A 15,899-nucleotide genomic window follows, 5' to 3' on the forward strand; every position below is an offset into this window, starting at 1 on the left:
CTCCGCATCTAAACATTTTGGAGTTCTTATGCCGGAGCGGAGGAACATTTCACCGGCAAATATCAAACAGCTAAGATTCGCCCTCGATCCAAATCAAAGTGATATCAGACTACCTAGTTAACTAATATCTACTTGTAGTAACTTATAAGATTACTAATGGGATTTCAAGCCTCGAAAGAAACTGAAGGCGCATGATATTTAGATTGAAATATTTGAACCTGGAGGGAGGTAGCTAGACTGGGCCACAAGATGAAGCTACCAGTCCTCAGATTAGATCAAGTAATTTAGGCAGTCATCGATGCAAGCTCTTAATGAAAGAGAAAGTGGCGATGCCGTGAAACCGTAAGGTCCCGGCCTCAGCCGTACTGTCTCTTTCGCTCGACATCTCGTCTTAACTCTTATCATCACGGGACGGTTTGCGTAGCCTTATCCTGTTGCCTATGATTAGCACGAAGAGAGAGTAATAGCCGTAGAAGATGACATTAATCTTCCAGGCAAAGGTTGTGAGCCATTCAGGCTGAACATTTGTCGGCACATGGGATGCATTTTGGTTGAGAACGAATGCATATATTTATTGACGACATGCAGTAACTTAGCTTGTGGTTATGCTAGCGACTGAGGGGCAAAATAAGCGAGTTAGTAGACCGACTGGCAGATAGTTATAAGTTGCTGAAGCGTGTCACAAGCACCCTTCACCCTGAGAGAGTCATATAGTAGACATGAAAGCATCAGAAGATGTGAAGCTTGAGGTTATTTTGAGAGCAGGATGGAGATGAGATGATGACAGGAAAGTTAACCTCTGTCGTATCATAGTAAAATACATAAACACCGATTCAGCCTAGCGCGCATCCCGGTCAATATCAGAAATCAGGGAGGGATGAAATCTTCCACAATCCGAGTAGTTTGATTGGTAGAAAAAGGAGGTCTCGTAAAATACCAGCGTAAATACGCAATATTACATACAGCATACAGACCAATCAGAATCGCCAGGCAGACGCCCACTAACCGCTTTCCACTGTTTCCAAGGCCAAGGGAGCATGCCGCAGCGTGATAGGCCGAGAGCACAACAAGACCCATCACACGTGATGCGAAGTACCCAAGGCTCCTGAGGAGCAGGGATTTTGAGTGTGCGCGGGCAAGCACCGCGCAGGGTTAAAAGGGCTGCTGCGACCCGCGCTCCGAAAGACAACGACAACAAGTCCTTGCTCTTACTTCCACGCACTTTCCACCACCCCCCATCCATACTTGGCCTCCCCACTTCCTCAATTTATTTGCCTTCACCCGTTGACGCCACGCACTGTCAACGCACCTCAGAATCTCCAGAAGCTTGGACCAACCATCTTGTCGCCATAGATGGAAAGGTCTCAAACGTGAGCAAAGAGAACAAGAAGATTATAGAGACAGGGACAGCTGTTTCATATTTTCCCTTACGGGGTAGAATACAGTCGATCTACATAGAGATTGCTGTTTTCTAGCTGCTGTGAGGCTTGACATAGCTATATAGTCAAGTAACAACTTAACAAGTACGGAGTACAGTCGACACTCGGTACACACATACAACACCCACGGCAAATCCCCATTTCTATTCGTCGAAATTGATTAATCCTGGCAGCCACAAGGTAAGCTCAAAGCCTCAATTCCAAACGCCGTTGTCCAGTGTGGGTCTCTGGTCTGTAAGCAGCCAATCCGTGGAGAGAAAAACAAAGAAGAGCTGGCCCAGACGAGACGATGCCACGATGGGGAAAAAAACGAGAAAAGATAAAAGAGAGATGCTAACTGCCGATTAAGCAGCTTACTCAGGATCCCAAACAGAATATGACAGACCCGGAGAGCTCTTACCGGCCGCGTTCCCCAGACTTTTCCTCCTTCCCATCCTTCCCGAACACCTTCAACAACGCGTATCAGCCACAACTACCCTATCTCACTAGCCCTCACGGGCAACGCGCTTCTTACGACGCCTCGCCATTTTTTGCCTCTGGTTATCAACCTCCGGTTGTGAATAGCCGAATACCACAGCAACAATTCCAGCAACCGTTCTATAATCCCGCCTACGATAACAACGGTTACGACAATAACGCGTACGACGACATGGCAAGACGAAGTGCTCGCTTGTCAGCACAACAGGCTCAAACTCATGCCCATGTACAACCACAAGCACAACATCAGCATCCAATCCACCACCAACCACCACCACCACCACCTCACGAACCAATCCAAGTCCACCATCAAGCACCTCTCCCTCATGCTCATCCCTCCGAGCAGAATTTCATATTCGACCAACAAGTCGCCGCAGTTGCCCCCAAACAAGAACCATACGAACGCCGATCAAAACCATGGGATGGCATTGACGTGAAAACGAAATTCCCCGTAGCTCGGATAAAGCGTATCATGCAGGCGGACGAAGAGGTGGGAAAGGTGGCTCAAGTGACACCAATCGCAGTTTGTACGTTCATGCTTCTCTCATTCTTCTCTATCCTCAAAACATAAATACTAACTTTTTTTGTCTTTTAGCCAAAGCACTTGAACTCTTCATGATTTCCCTCGTCACGAAAGCCGCACAAGAAGCCCGAGACCGGAATTCAAAACGAGTTACGGCCGCACACCTGAAACAAGCCGTCGCCAAAGACGAAGTTCTCGACTTTCTAGCAGATATATGCTCCAAGATCCCCGATCAACCAGCTCGCAAGAATGATGAAGACGGCAGTGATCATAACGAAGGAGGGAAACGAAAATCAGGCGGCGGCAGAAGGAAAAAGGATGTTGAAAGTGATGATTTTTAAGCGATGTTTTAATGTATATACCATTAATGATGATTATTTGGGAGATCTTGGGGGGAAATATTGGTTATGATGATGCTCTGATAGACAGGGATGGGTTGCAATGGCGTGTGGCGTCCAATCTACATTTTTCTCTCTTTTCACGATGATCACGATCAGCATGTCACAGTCATGAGACTAAAAGCTACAGCACTACTTTGTTGATATACCAGAGCTAATCACTTGGTCTTGTGGCTCAATTAATGATACAAGTGAGTCAGATAATATGTTCTATCTGACTGAAATCTGGGCAATAGATCTATGAAAACGTCGTGTTTAGACAAACCTCTTTGATTATACAAAGTCCTTTGCCGCGCAATCTAACAAACACATGAGCTGATTCTATACTTGACCAGGCCTGCGATCCCAGATCACATTGCCAGGCGACCGAGGTCTCGAGAACAATGACTTGACGCAAGACACACATTAGCATAACAATCAGTCATCCTGAGAATAGTAGCTACGACGGAACATACTGAATAATCAATTCCCCACAAGTCCGATTCACTGCTCTAGCCGTATATACGCAATTTCTCTCAAATACATCTAGGTCTGCCGCCATCCAAAGGTAAATAGCGGCTATTCGAGCCCTTACCCAATGCGTCATTATTATCACCATCATCCTCCTCGTCGATGGTATAAAGCTTCTGCTGCCACCGATGAAGATCCCATTTCAAGGGCTCGCCAAAGTAAGCCTTATCACGAGCAGAGAATGCAGGAGATGCAAGCAGGATGTCTCCTTGCAGTATAACAAGCACGGTGCTCTTCCCTTCTTCTTCTTCTTCTTGTTCTCCTCCCCCTCCTCCTCTGCTGATATCAGAGATATAGTTGAACTTTATGTTATACTGTGAGGGTTAATGGACCCTGACATTAAAGACTTGCCTGTCCTTCATCTCCGAAATGATTGCCAACTCGATGTCTTCAAATAGACATCATCTACTTGTATGACTATTAACATCCATGATATTTTCATCAGAAATCAATAAAGGGGACAGGTGAAAGATGACGAATGTAGATTGAGCCACCTCTCTGATAGGGTGACGTGACTGAGTGGTCTACTTTTCTACCCAATTAGCCCTACAACCCTGGATATCCACATGTTATGTTTTTCATTATAGTCTGGTTAAACTACTTACTTACTATTGGACTTCCGCCATGGGATTGTGCTATTGGTAATGTAGTATGTACTAGTTATGTAGTTGTTTCATACTACACCATAGAACTGTTATCGTAGTTATCGTGAAGAAGTGCGAAGGGGCCTCCAGGAACAGCAAGTACATGCGTGCTCCCCCCACCCGCTTATCTTGATGGCGCGCATGGATCCCGAATCGTCGATCTACAGGAACAAGCGTCTGAATCCTGGAGTAAGTCACCTACTGAATACGATATAGTCGGAGCCGGGATTGTTGCTTTCAACAGGGACGGCCTCTTTAGATGCCTCATCTGGAATAGCCGCATCGGCTGACGCTGTGATAGCCCTGTAGCTCGGTGCTGGGTTGATGCATCATTGGCCAGTGGTCACTCATGTGCATCGTGATAGCTGTGCATGCCTTGTAGAAGCAATCTAAGTAGATTTTTCTTTTTATTATCTTATCGATGGAGGTATGACTTGAAGCTATCCATGTGCAAGCCGGACTCGATAGTCACCCTGCAGAAGCAAATCCCCTAGTTACCTAGGTAGCTGCAAGTATATAAGCCGTAGGAAATGGCCACCAGTTAAACCCAGTCTGGAATCTTTCTTCTGGCTCAAGCTGCAATCAATCGACAATCTCTAGATAAGTAAACAATCTCGCCTTATCGATATGCCAAACCATAAGCATTGGCTCTTACTGCCCTTGGCTCTGGCCAGTCCAGTGCTCGGTGGTTCGAAGAAACCCTGCGAAAAAACTACTGTTGCCATCCTGTCAGTTATAAATATTTACACCGAGATTATCGAGAGACTTGCTGACGACTTGGATATAGTGGTGGTGGTGTCGCCGGTATCACAGCAGCCGTTAGTTACCTACCCTCATCAGTCCACCGTACCCGTCTCTAATACCGTAGGGCTACCTCTAGCAAGCCCTAAGCAATTATTCAGTTCACGACTTTATCATTTTCGAATACAACTCCGACATTGGCGGTCGTATGCGACATACGACCTTCGGACAGGACGCGAATGGTCATCCTATAACCGTCGAACTCGGCGCAAACTGGGTGCAGGGGTTGGGAACAGACGGTGGTCCTCAGAACCCTATCTGGCTTCTGGCACGTACTTCTTTTCCGCCTGGAAAGTCAGTCCAAATAACAATGACAATACATTGCTCATACTATTTTGACTTGCTAGGCTCAAAAATACGGAGTCAAGAACACCTACTCCGACTACAGCTCGATCCTTACCTACGATGAGACTGGTTACGCCAATTATTCCAGTCTTTTTGGTGACTTTGAGAATGCATACTCGGTCGCCGAAGAGTTGGCAGGCACAATCGAGTCGGGAAATCTGCAGGATCGCAGTGCCCGAGCTGGTTTCACTCGTGGCGATTGGCGGCCGAAGAAGGACATGAAGATGCAGGCCATTGAATGGTGGGAATGGGGTATGTTAATCGTGATTTCGATCTGACATATGTTGGGGGAGAACTAAACAATGACAATAATCAGACTGGGAGTACGCATATGAACCCGAAGTAAGCTCGCTAGTTTTCGGTATCGTGAACTATGTAAGCCAATGTCTTCTATTCCGTCTGATGCCGTCGTCTCATCTTTGAACAGAATACAACATTCTACCAATGGTCAGACGAAAACAATTTCGTCTGGGATCAGCGTGGATTCAACACCTGGCTCAAAGGCGAGGCAAGCACATTCTTGACAAAAAACGATAAACGGCTGCGTCTCAGTACCACGGTCACCAACGTTACGTATAGCGATACGGGTGTGACCATCACCGATAGCCAGGGGAGCTGTTATCAAGCGGAATACGCCATATGCACTTTCTCGTACGTTTAATGGTATCTTCATACCCTTTCCCAGTTACAAGCGACTAACTGAGTTAAGCCTCGGCGTTCTCCAAAACGAAGCTGTCAGCTTCCAGCCTGAATTCCCGGAATGGAAACAAGACGGAATCGACAACTTCGACATGGGCACGTACACCAAAATCTTCCTCCAGTTCCCAGCGGACAAAGTTTTCTGGCCCAAGGACACACAGTACTTTCTCTACGCGGATCCTATAGAACGCGGATACTATCCCGTCTTCCAATCTCTCGACTCACCAGGCTTCCTCGAAGGTTCCGGCATCCTCTTCGTAACCGTGGTGCACGACCAGTCTTACCGCGTCGAAGCTCAAACCGACGATGAAACCAAAAACCAGGTCATGGCCGTTCTCCGAGACATGTTCGGTGCCGACAAAGTCCCCGACCCAATTGCATTCATGTACCCGCGCTGGAGCCTTGAGCCATGGGCATACGGAAGCTACTCGAATTGGCCTTATGGTGTGACATTGGAAATGCATCAGAATCTTCGCGCAAATGTAGGTCGTCTTTATTTTGCTGGTGAGGCGACAAGCGCCGAGTACTTTGGGTTCTTGCAGGGGGCTTGGTATGAAGGCCAGAGCGCGGCTGAGGAGGTGGTTGCTTGTCTGAATGGAAAGTGTACGCAAGCGACACACTACGCGCCATTGTATGGAAGTACCCCTGTAAGCCAGTATGATGAGCAGAATGGGTGGACAGTGACGAGTTTCCAGACAAATGGCTTTTGAGATCCAGGTGCGGTTGAATATATAACTGTACGTCCAGTAAGCCCTGGGGCAGTCTCATTTTCAATATCTTGAAAGGAGTAATGTGCTATAACTATTATGATGATTTATTCTCTCAGTATCGATTGGAAAGGAGTACGGAGAACCTAGAGTATCAAAAAAGTGGCTCAGTTGGAGATTCAGACGGGCCCGGGCTATGCAGCCAATCACAATAAGCCAACCCCCAGCAGGTACCGTAGCAAGTTGTAGAGCTTATTGCTTCAAGCTTCCCTTGTTGTATGACCAGCGCTGTTTGTTCCGCGAGGGTTCTGCACCAATCTCCTGAAATGTCCCCTTGGACATAAATCATGGATTTCGTACGCACTCTTCGTATCTGCTACTCCTTGCATGTTCCAGGACTGTGCTAATCGCTTGTTGTTGTTGTTTTCCCCAGTGGTCTCGGCTTGTTGGCGGTTCCCGCACACCCTCCAAAACCCCTCGAACAGGCGGCCCCGTGGAGCGGTTGGCGGCCTTGAAGAGGTCCTGCAATACTCTGCAAGTAAGTCGCTGCCATCTGCCCTATCAATTGAGTCATTTCTGACGAGCTCAATCGAAAAGCAAATATGGCGCTCGAGCAACTCCGCTTCCAACGAACTCGCCGCGACGTCCCAGGCGCGGGCTTGCGTTGACCGTCTGAACCACGTCCTCAGCGAAGAATCCAGAGGCCCTGCACCCCATCCGTGTCTTTCGTATGCCTCCACTTCGCAGATATTCGTGACGGTTACGAAGCTGGCTTTGACCTATCGAGATGAGGGATTGGTGCGATCATCGGCCGTTTTCTTCAACACGCTGATTGATGCCGAGGTGGATGGAGTCGTCGATAACCGTGTCTTTTCGCGGGCTTTGATCGATCTCGTTCGAAGGAATTCAGTGCGTACGGATGACACGGAGTCGCGTCTAGTCGAGTTGCTTTTCGGCGTTGCCAACAACGTTCGCTTGCGTCCGCAAATATTGACTGCTTGGTTTATTCCCAAGCAGGCCGAACTGCCGGAGAGAGAATTGGAAGAGGATGAACAATTTGCAGGAGTCACACGCAAGGATGATTTCCCACTCTTTTACCTATTGGTAGACTATGTCCATCGTGAAGGTCGTGCAGGTGACTTTGCTCGAACGGGCTTGTTATATCTCATTGAAACTGCGACGCGTTCGAGGATACTTGAGAAATGGTTGATTGAAAGTGACCTGGCCACACTGATGGCAACAGGTCTGGGTGCGGTTTATAGTCAGCTCAGCAGGTATGCAGTAGTTGTTGCGGCTAAACTTGACAAACACTGACGCGTCACAGAAACGTTTATCCTACCTTTGTCGAGGAGAACGTGCCGACTATTATAGCCCTCTCCGACGAGAATGATATTCAGCGGAATTTTGACGGAATAATTCGTCCTGACGTGGAGTCTTTCATATCCTATTTGCTATTTTGGCAGGATACCATCGAGCATTGCCAATCTAAGGAGGTCAATGATACCCTGCTAGACCATTTCGAGGTACTATTTTTACAACAGCTTCTGTAAGGATATATTCGTCAAAAAAAATAATTTCTGCATATGTATCACTAACATATGAAAGCTATCCATCTTTGTTGGAATCCTCCGACGTGAAGGGTGGATCAACTTCCACAGTACTGATGTATCTGTGTCGATTACTGGAATCTATCGATCAACCTAAACTTGTTCACCGCACTCTTCGATTTTTGATGGCGACCCCCACCGACACTGAGCCTAGCGTGGATGTTTCCCAAAATTTACGCAAGAAACATCTATCTGTCAGCCGGCGCAAGTCCCTAGATATGCTTGCTACCTTGGCAGAAGCTGAGGAGCAACAGCCATCGCCATCACTGTTCAATCTTGCCGACTTGATACTGATGAGCATTAAATCACAAAATAAAGAGACAATTGTGGCGACCTTGCGCCTATTGACGGTTATAGTACGGAGACATCATCCTTTTGCAGGATCTTTGATCAAAACGAAGGAGCCAGTATCTGGACCGCAGCGTACCGTTGGTGCTCTCAATGAAGAGCTTCGCAGATACTTATCTTTTGCCACAACCATTATGGACGAGCCGTCATTGAACGACTCTTTTGAGCATTATTCCAAAGATGCCGCACTTGTCCTTGAATCTCGTCTCTTCATACCATCTCCAAGGAGCAGCATCCTCGACGGGCCGGCTGACCAGCCACTGGATCTCTCCTTGGACGATGCGATCTTCAAGGAGATGTTGAACTTGTTGGATAGATTCTTTTCAAACAGTGTCACGGTGAATCTCGGGTTGACTGAGCTCATCACGAGTCTTGCCTCGTCTAACTTGATCTCACTCAATGGATGGTTGTTGGTTGATCCTGCAAACTACGAGTACGAATCGGATTCTTCGCCTCCAGAAACGAAATTCCCGAGCGTCACGGAGGGAAACACGCCAGGTCTCGACGGTGAACAATCTAAATTTGTTGATCCTTTAGCAGCTATTAAGAAAAGTCTGTCGCCAGCGGGCTGGTCAGCTGGGAATGAAGCGCTCATCGCAAAGTCTTTACGAAAACTTACAGAACATCTTGAAGATTGGAGGAGAGATATCCCGGATTTTGACATTCTAGTCGCCGCCCGCCGTGACCTATTACACAGTGACGATGATGACGATACTTTAAGAAATCAACGCTCAATCAATACATCTCGTCAGCCCTCACAACCTCCAACTACAGGCTCCATTGAAACTCCTCTTTCCCCACGTGGCCGACCTATCAGTAATAACATCAATCAAGAAGGACCGCTTTCGAACACTCCAGGCTCCCTACCACGCAGCACGATTGGCTCTCCTTTGCGTGAGCCATCCGTCCAATCACCTGTGCCGTCCTCTCCGGTTCAACGTCTCGTTGCGGTTGAGGACCTCCGACAACGACTTGCCAGCTCATATCGAGTCGATAAGACGACTGAACAGCTCACCTCTGCTCCGCAAGAAAATAAATCCGCCAATGAAAATCCGACTAATGATCTGGTCGATGGAAGTGAGCAATCGAGTCACAAGCCACCGCCAACCCAGGATGAAACCGTGGTTACACTTGGGCATATCCTTACCAATGCTGTAATCCTGTACGAGTTCGTACTGGAGTTGGCCGCTATGGTGCAGGTCAGGGCTACGCTATTCGAGGAGGCAGGTTACGCATGAGAGAGCCGTTGCTTGTACATCTGTATCCATTCTTGTTTGCACTCTACTTATACCAATACCCCTTTGTTTCGAGAGTGACTGACCATTTGCGTTGTGTATCATAAATACTTAGCCACAAGCCCTAAGCAACCTGACAAATATCAAGCCTCACATAAGATGAATCTCATCCAGATTCAATATTAGTCGCTTATTCAGAGTGACATACTACATAGTAGTGAACTACCAGAAAACACTAAAAACGCTAGTAAATACCACGTAAAGAAAATAAAAGACCGACTAGAAGCTCCGAAGATGGGCGACGCCGGGGAATTAAATCGAAAACCATTTGCCGGGCTGCAGAAACAAGGACGCGCATCCTCCCCCAGAATCGATTAGAGAGATCCAACAGTGAAGTTGAAAATCGCCTGATAACTATCAAATAGTCATTCGGCATATTGGATTCGTCTGACAAACATCGCCGAGTGGATTCAGACTCTCAGAGCCATGATTGATGGAAGGGATGAGTACTACTATCGGTTTGTCGAGTGGGCTTTGCTCAACTCACGTATTCGGCGCAAATCGAAAGAGAAGTTGTGCATTTCCCCGTACGCAAAATAGTGTGCCAGCAGCCAAAGTATGCATAGTACGTACCGAATAGCTCCCTATTCGGACAAAACATGTAAACACATCATCCGGTTCGCGCCAGATTGGGTTGTGACCCATCCCTTGCATGTATGTATAAGTATTCTTCTGGCCGTGTTCTGTTCTTCAGCCCTGGTGTTATTGTGTCTTCAATCTTGCTACGTTCTGTAATTAATTACTTGTCTCCTTCCCCCCTTGTCCCTTCTTCTTCTTCTTCTTCTTCTTCTTCTTCTTCTTCTTCCTCCTCCTGCTCCTCCTCCTCTAGTTAACCCCCAAACATCAACGGTTTGCTATCAAGACAGACAAAATGGCTACTCCAAGCAATCAGGCAGCATGGATCAATGAGAAGAACGCCAAACCCCTCGAAGTCAAAGAAGCTCCCTACACGAAACCCGCGGCCAACGAGCTCGTTATCAAGAATGCTGCCGTTGCCATAAACCCCATGGACTGGATGCTCCAGGAAACTGGCCATCTCGCATTCACCTGGATCAAATACCCATTCGTGCTGGGCGCCGATATGGCCGGAGAAGTAGTCGAGGTGGGCAGTGAAGTGACGCGATTCAAACCCGGGGACCGCGTCTTAGCTATGGGTTGTGGATCGGATCAGGACCGCAACAATGCCGCTGAGGGAGCCTTCCAGAAATATGCCGTTGTGTTGGATAACTTCGCCTCGCCTATTCCGTCTACTTTGTCCTTCACAGACGCCGCTGTTCTGCCGCTTGGTGTGTCTACTGCGGCAGCTGGACTTTTCCAGGAGGATTTCCTCAATTTGCAGTTGCCTACTGTGCCGCCACAGGCACCAACTGGCAAAGCGCTTTTGATCTGGGGAGGGTCCACCAGCGTTGGCAGTAACGCAATCCAACTCGCGGCTGCCGCTGGGTATGAAGTATTCACTACAGCCTCGCCCAAGAATTTTGACTACGTCAAGAAGCTCGGCGCCTCTCAAGCATTCGACTACAACTCCAAGACGGTCGTCAAGGACCTTGTCGCAGCTCTTAAAGATAAGACGGTCGCCGGCGCTTACGCGATCGGCGTTGGCTCCCTATCCCTCTGCGTGGATGTCATCAGCAAGACCAAGGGCGTCAAATTCGTCACCGACGTCGGATCAACCGATATCCCCACGGACAAGAAATTGGCCGGATTCACGCTCATTCCGTTCTTGCTCGGTACGATGAGCCGTGGTGCGGCGCTCTGGGTGAAGACAAAGCGTACCGGCGTTCGTACCAAGTTTGTCTACGCCAGCGACATCAAGAAGAACTCGGTATCCAAATCTATCTACGTTGATTTCCTTCCTCAGGCCTTGGCTGAGGGTCGTTATCTTGCTGCCCCTGAACCCCAGGTTGTCGGCCATGGATTGGAGAACATACAGGAGGCATTCGAGCAGTTGAAGAAGGGTGTCTCTGCTAAGAAATTGGTTGTCACCTTGTAAGAAAGTTTACCGTATCCTCCAAGTCGGAGAGGTTTCGTTCTCATTTCGGAGTCTTGAGTTGTGTTGTTGTGCGTGCGTCCTTCTTTTCGCGAGCATACCCGTGTCTGGAACTTTCCAGGCGATTGTCACGTTTAGATTAGTACTAATATCATGTATACCCCATTTTATTATCCTGGAAAATCCATCGTTCCATAGGCAGATATGAAAATCTATTGATTGTCGATCGACAGTGTACCATTGACCCTAACCTAGAGCTGCATGGGTAGCAGTATCAGCACAAGCGCTAGATCTTAAAAAATCTTGCTGTCGCACATGGGACATTATTAAGTCCGAAGTCCATTGGAATAGGTACAGCGTCTGCGTAAAACACTCGGTAACTTAGCAGGTGTCAAAAATAGCGACAACCCATTTCGGCCTTGATGATCGATGCATCCGTCAAGTCTAAAGATTCTGCGACTCCAAAACAATAGGGGTTGTAACTTGTTGGTTGAGTTAGTTACTGTTGGGGGGGGGGGGGGGTATCAGCATGACAAATAGAAGAACCTCTCTGTAACTTAGTTAACTGACTTAGTCCGGATTCAGAACCAGCAGCCCTAACAGAGCTCTTGCATACTGAGTGAGGTAACACAAAACTCATACATTCTACGATAGTACACTAGGACACCTCAGATGGCGTCTACCCGTAGACCCTTCCGCATTGATTCCCTCCGAGGTCGAATCCGAGTAAACCTGCGGGGTGCTCAGTTCGTCCTCTTGCGTGGGATGACTACCATCGCGGGTATTTTGAGTGTGTCAACATTGGCTTGAACGGGTTGATTGGCAAAAGCAGCAGGGCCACGGTTGGTACCTCATTCTGGATGCGGCGGATCGCATTGTTGGAACGGGGTTTGTAGTACGTAGTTGAAAAGAAATTGTTCTTCGTCCCTTACTTTTTGCTGCATCATATGCATTGTTTTTCTTTCTCTCTCTCTCTCTCTCTCTCTCTCTCTCTCTCAAATAGTAATTAGTGTTTATTGAGTGACTGCTTTCTTGCATTAGCATCCAGAATCTCAGCACCCATCGGGCACATTGAAAACGTCTCAATTGCCAAAGATCATCGAGGCAAACACTTTGGCCAAAAGTTTTTGGAGATATTGAATTGCTCGCCTCTCGTAGTGCGGGTTTCTATGAAAAGTGCGGTTACAAAAAAGCAGGGACGGAAATGTGGCAGCATTTTGTTGAGTTCAAGGAGTAATTAGTTAGTTACCTAGGATTTCTTACTAAGAGAAGCAATCGATTGTGGGTATGAGGTGAGCATGTTTTTTTTACCAATACCTAGCTAATTAATGATCAGTGAGAGGTGGCGTTTATGCTGGAAAATGCTAGAGATTATAGGCTCATGGTACTTCGTAGTAGAGTTTAAGGCCTGTGTACTCCGTACATCGTGTTGCCATGTAATCTTACTTAGTTAGATTTGATATACCTGCTGTAGCTACTAGCTACGCTATCCAGGTGTGCATCAATATCAATACAAAAGGTGCCCAGCCACGGGAGGCGCGCCGCAAGGCGAGCCACAGAGAATGTGAACGTACAAAGAGTGCAAACACGGCAAACAATGAAGCCGCAAATAAACAAACAGTGCAAACACGTCCGCCAGCTCTCCTCATCTCATCCCAACGATCGATCCTAACACCCGCTTTCACACGTAACCCTCTGCACCAAGCCAAGTCTCACACCCTTCCGGCGTCGATTCTTGCACCTAATCGTACGCCAGTCCTCGTATCAATCCCATAAGTCGACCGCTTTGTCATGTAATCAACTAACTTCAACAAAAGCAAACCAGGATAGAAGACCAGGCTCATTCGTTTTCTTGCTTGAAATGCCAACGGTCGAGTACGAATGGCAATTAAAGGAAGTGCTTCTAGAAACGATCGATCACTAAGTTATAGAGCAGGAGAAGTTGCGGATCAAAGCCCGATATACGGAGTATGAGCGTAGTGATATCCACTCATCTCGTGAATACTGGTGTCGGACTAGGACACTGGTGGTGATTAGTTCGACGCCATTGCCAGCGATCATTGGCTCGGGGCTGAAACCCAGTGACTCCGGAGTCACAATAAATCATTGGTGCCTCTCAGCTCAAACTACGAACTCGTAGTTAGTACATATTTTATCAGCTGGTTGTGAAAAGCGACTTTTTGAACTCGCCCAACTTCCATACTCCAGCACCCAGATCGAACCCGGAAATCGGTGACATGCTGTGACTTTGAAACGATTTCGACTCTCGCGGTCAATGACACTACCATTATCCCCGAGCCGTTTCCATCTTCTTTGTGCCAACTTCGCCGACGACGCGGGCCGGTCCCCCTTCTCGACACATCGTTGAAATTCGAACGAGGACGACAAAGGATATATATATATATATATATATATATATAGTTGACGAGGAAGGGACAAATCATGCAGGCTACAGAGGACAATGCCGAAGATCGCTTTGCGGACCGAGAAGATGCACCCTTCCTGGACCCGGGCCTGCCGAAGAATGAGCGGTCCTTCCAGAAAACCGACGACAATAATGCTTCCCGCGAAAAATTGCGAATCCGGCTCATGATCACGCTGTATGCAATTATATTGTTGGTTGAGATGGGAAGCGCAATGACCCAGGGCCCTTATACTCGAATCTTTGAGTCGATTGCCTGCAAGCACTGGTATCGAGATCATGATCCGTCGCAACTCGGGAGTGATGGAGAGGTACCCGAAGATGCGTGCAAATCGTCTGTTATTCAAAGCGAGGTTGCTACCATCAAAGGAGTCATGGAGTTCTTTGATGGGGTGGCGAGTGTATTACTCGCAATTCCGTACGGGTTGCTGGCCGACCGGATTGGACGAAAGCCTACCATCATGCTAAGTATCCCAGGCTTCATCCTCAATATGATTATCTGTGGAGTAGTCTTGTGGTGGTCGGATATCTTCCCACTACGTGCGATATGGCTTTCGGCTTTGGCGTGGCTGTTTGGTGGTGGGTTAGTCGTTGCGTCCGCGTTGGTATGGACGATGATGGCCGATGTCACGACCGAACAACAACGATCTGCCATGTTCTTTCAATTCGGTGTCGTTATTATGGGCTCTGAGTTCTTGAGTAATTCAATCGGATCGTGGCTAATGCTTTTCTCGCCCTGGAGACCTTTGCTTATTGGCTGGGGAATCGTCACTGTTGGTCTGAGTCTGGGCATGACGTTGCCGGAAACGAAGAATGCTTTTGCAAACAACAGCAACACAGAGCAAGAATATGCTCATGAAATGTCCGACTTGTCAACTCTCGCAGACGACGAAGCAGAGGAAGAAGGCACCCTGCCTTTTGCCAAGATCAACGCACCGCAGCCACCAACCACGGCTTGGATGAAAGTCAAAGCATCGTTCCAGGCATATTCTTTCTTCTTCAAAGACAGACAAGTAGTCTTGCTCTCCTCGGCATTTTTGGTCTACAAACTCAGCCGAGGCACTGCATGGTTCCTGATCCAGTACGTCTCTATCAGGTACGACTGGCGTCTTGCAGCAGCGAACATGATCCCCTCGCTAAAAGCAATCCTGATGGTCTTTCTGTTTGTCGCAATCCTGCCACTGGCTTCTTGGTATCTGCAGAAGAAGCGAGGCGTTGACAGTCGTGCCAAGGATATCATTCTCACCAAAGCCAGCGTCATGTGTCTACTCGTAGGCACTCTAGGCATCGGCCTCTCGCCGCATGTGTCTATCATGATATTCTTCCTTGTCATCCAGACTATGGGTGCTGGGTTCGTTTATACCACGCGTTCAGTGGTTACGACTATGATCCAGCGTGACCAGACAGCTCGTTTATATACATTGATTGAGATTATCCAAGCTTTTGGTATGATTTTGGCTAGTCCAGTCATGACTGGCTTCTTCAATTGGGGGTTGCATTTGGGTGGGTTCTGGATAGGATTGGCCTGGATGGTTGCTGCGGGCCTCTTTGGCATTGTTGGTTTGATCATTTGGAGAGTCAGGTTGCCTGCTCAGTCTGCTCGATCTGACTGAGGCGCAGGTTTGACTAAGGGAATGGACTTCTTCCGCGAATTGACCGACCAAATTTGTACATATACTTCTCATTTAGTTACT

At 47.8% G+C, this 15,899-nt stretch overlaps 5 protein-coding genes across 5 annotated transcripts; all 5 read left to right on the forward strand.

The window, feature by feature from the left end:
* Positions 1-1,353: 1,353 nt before the first annotated feature.
* Positions 1,354-2,780, forward strand: EYB26_000709 (uncharacterized protein; the record flags this gene model as incomplete). The annotated part of the gene is made up of 5 exons (XM_054260025.1): positions 1,354-1,370; positions 1,476-1,480; positions 1,537-1,619; positions 1,789-2,443; positions 2,512-2,780. 5 exons carry the CDS (start codon positions 1,354-1,356, stop codon positions 2,778-2,780), a joined length of 1,029 nt encoding a protein of 342 aa, XP_054116000.1.
* A 1,838-nt stretch (positions 2,781-4,618) lies between these two features.
* Positions 4,619-6,546, forward strand: EYB26_000710 (uncharacterized protein; the record flags this gene model as incomplete). Its single annotated transcript, XM_054260026.1, has 7 exons — positions 4,619-4,719; positions 4,779-4,809; positions 4,872-5,060; positions 5,140-5,389; positions 5,454-5,512; positions 5,565-5,788; positions 5,847-6,546. 7 exons carry the CDS (start codon positions 4,619-4,621, stop codon positions 6,544-6,546), a joined length of 1,554 nt encoding a protein of 517 aa, XP_054116001.1.
* A 344-nt stretch (positions 6,547-6,890) lies between these two features.
* EYB26_000711 (uncharacterized protein) lies at positions 6,891-9,736 on the forward strand (the record flags this gene model as incomplete). The annotated part of the gene is made up of 5 exons (XM_054260027.1): positions 6,891-6,899; positions 6,977-7,081; positions 7,141-7,817; positions 7,868-8,089; positions 8,149-9,736. 5 exons carry the CDS (start codon positions 6,891-6,893, stop codon positions 9,734-9,736), a joined length of 2,601 nt encoding a protein of 866 aa, XP_054116002.1.
* A 928-nt stretch (positions 9,737-10,664) lies between these two features.
* Positions 10,665-11,786, forward strand: EYB26_000712 (uncharacterized protein; the record flags this gene model as incomplete). The annotated part of the gene is made up of 1 exon (XM_054260028.1): positions 10,665-11,786. One exon carries the CDS (start codon positions 10,665-10,667, stop codon positions 11,784-11,786), a length of 1,122 nt encoding a protein of 373 aa, XP_054116003.1.
* A 2,439-nt stretch (positions 11,787-14,225) lies between these two features.
* Positions 14,226-15,818, forward strand: EYB26_000713 (uncharacterized protein; the record flags this gene model as incomplete). The annotated part of the gene is made up of 1 exon (XM_054260029.1): positions 14,226-15,818. One exon carries the CDS (start codon positions 14,226-14,228, stop codon positions 15,816-15,818), a length of 1,593 nt encoding a protein of 530 aa, XP_054116004.1.
* Between the last annotated feature and the right edge of the window lie 81 nt (positions 15,819-15,899).

Source organism: Talaromyces marneffei, chromosome 1 (assembly GCF_009556855.1).
Source record: "Talaromyces marneffei chromosome 1, complete sequence".
NCBI lineage: Eukaryota > Fungi > Ascomycota > Eurotiomycetes > Eurotiales > Trichocomaceae > Talaromyces > Talaromyces marneffei.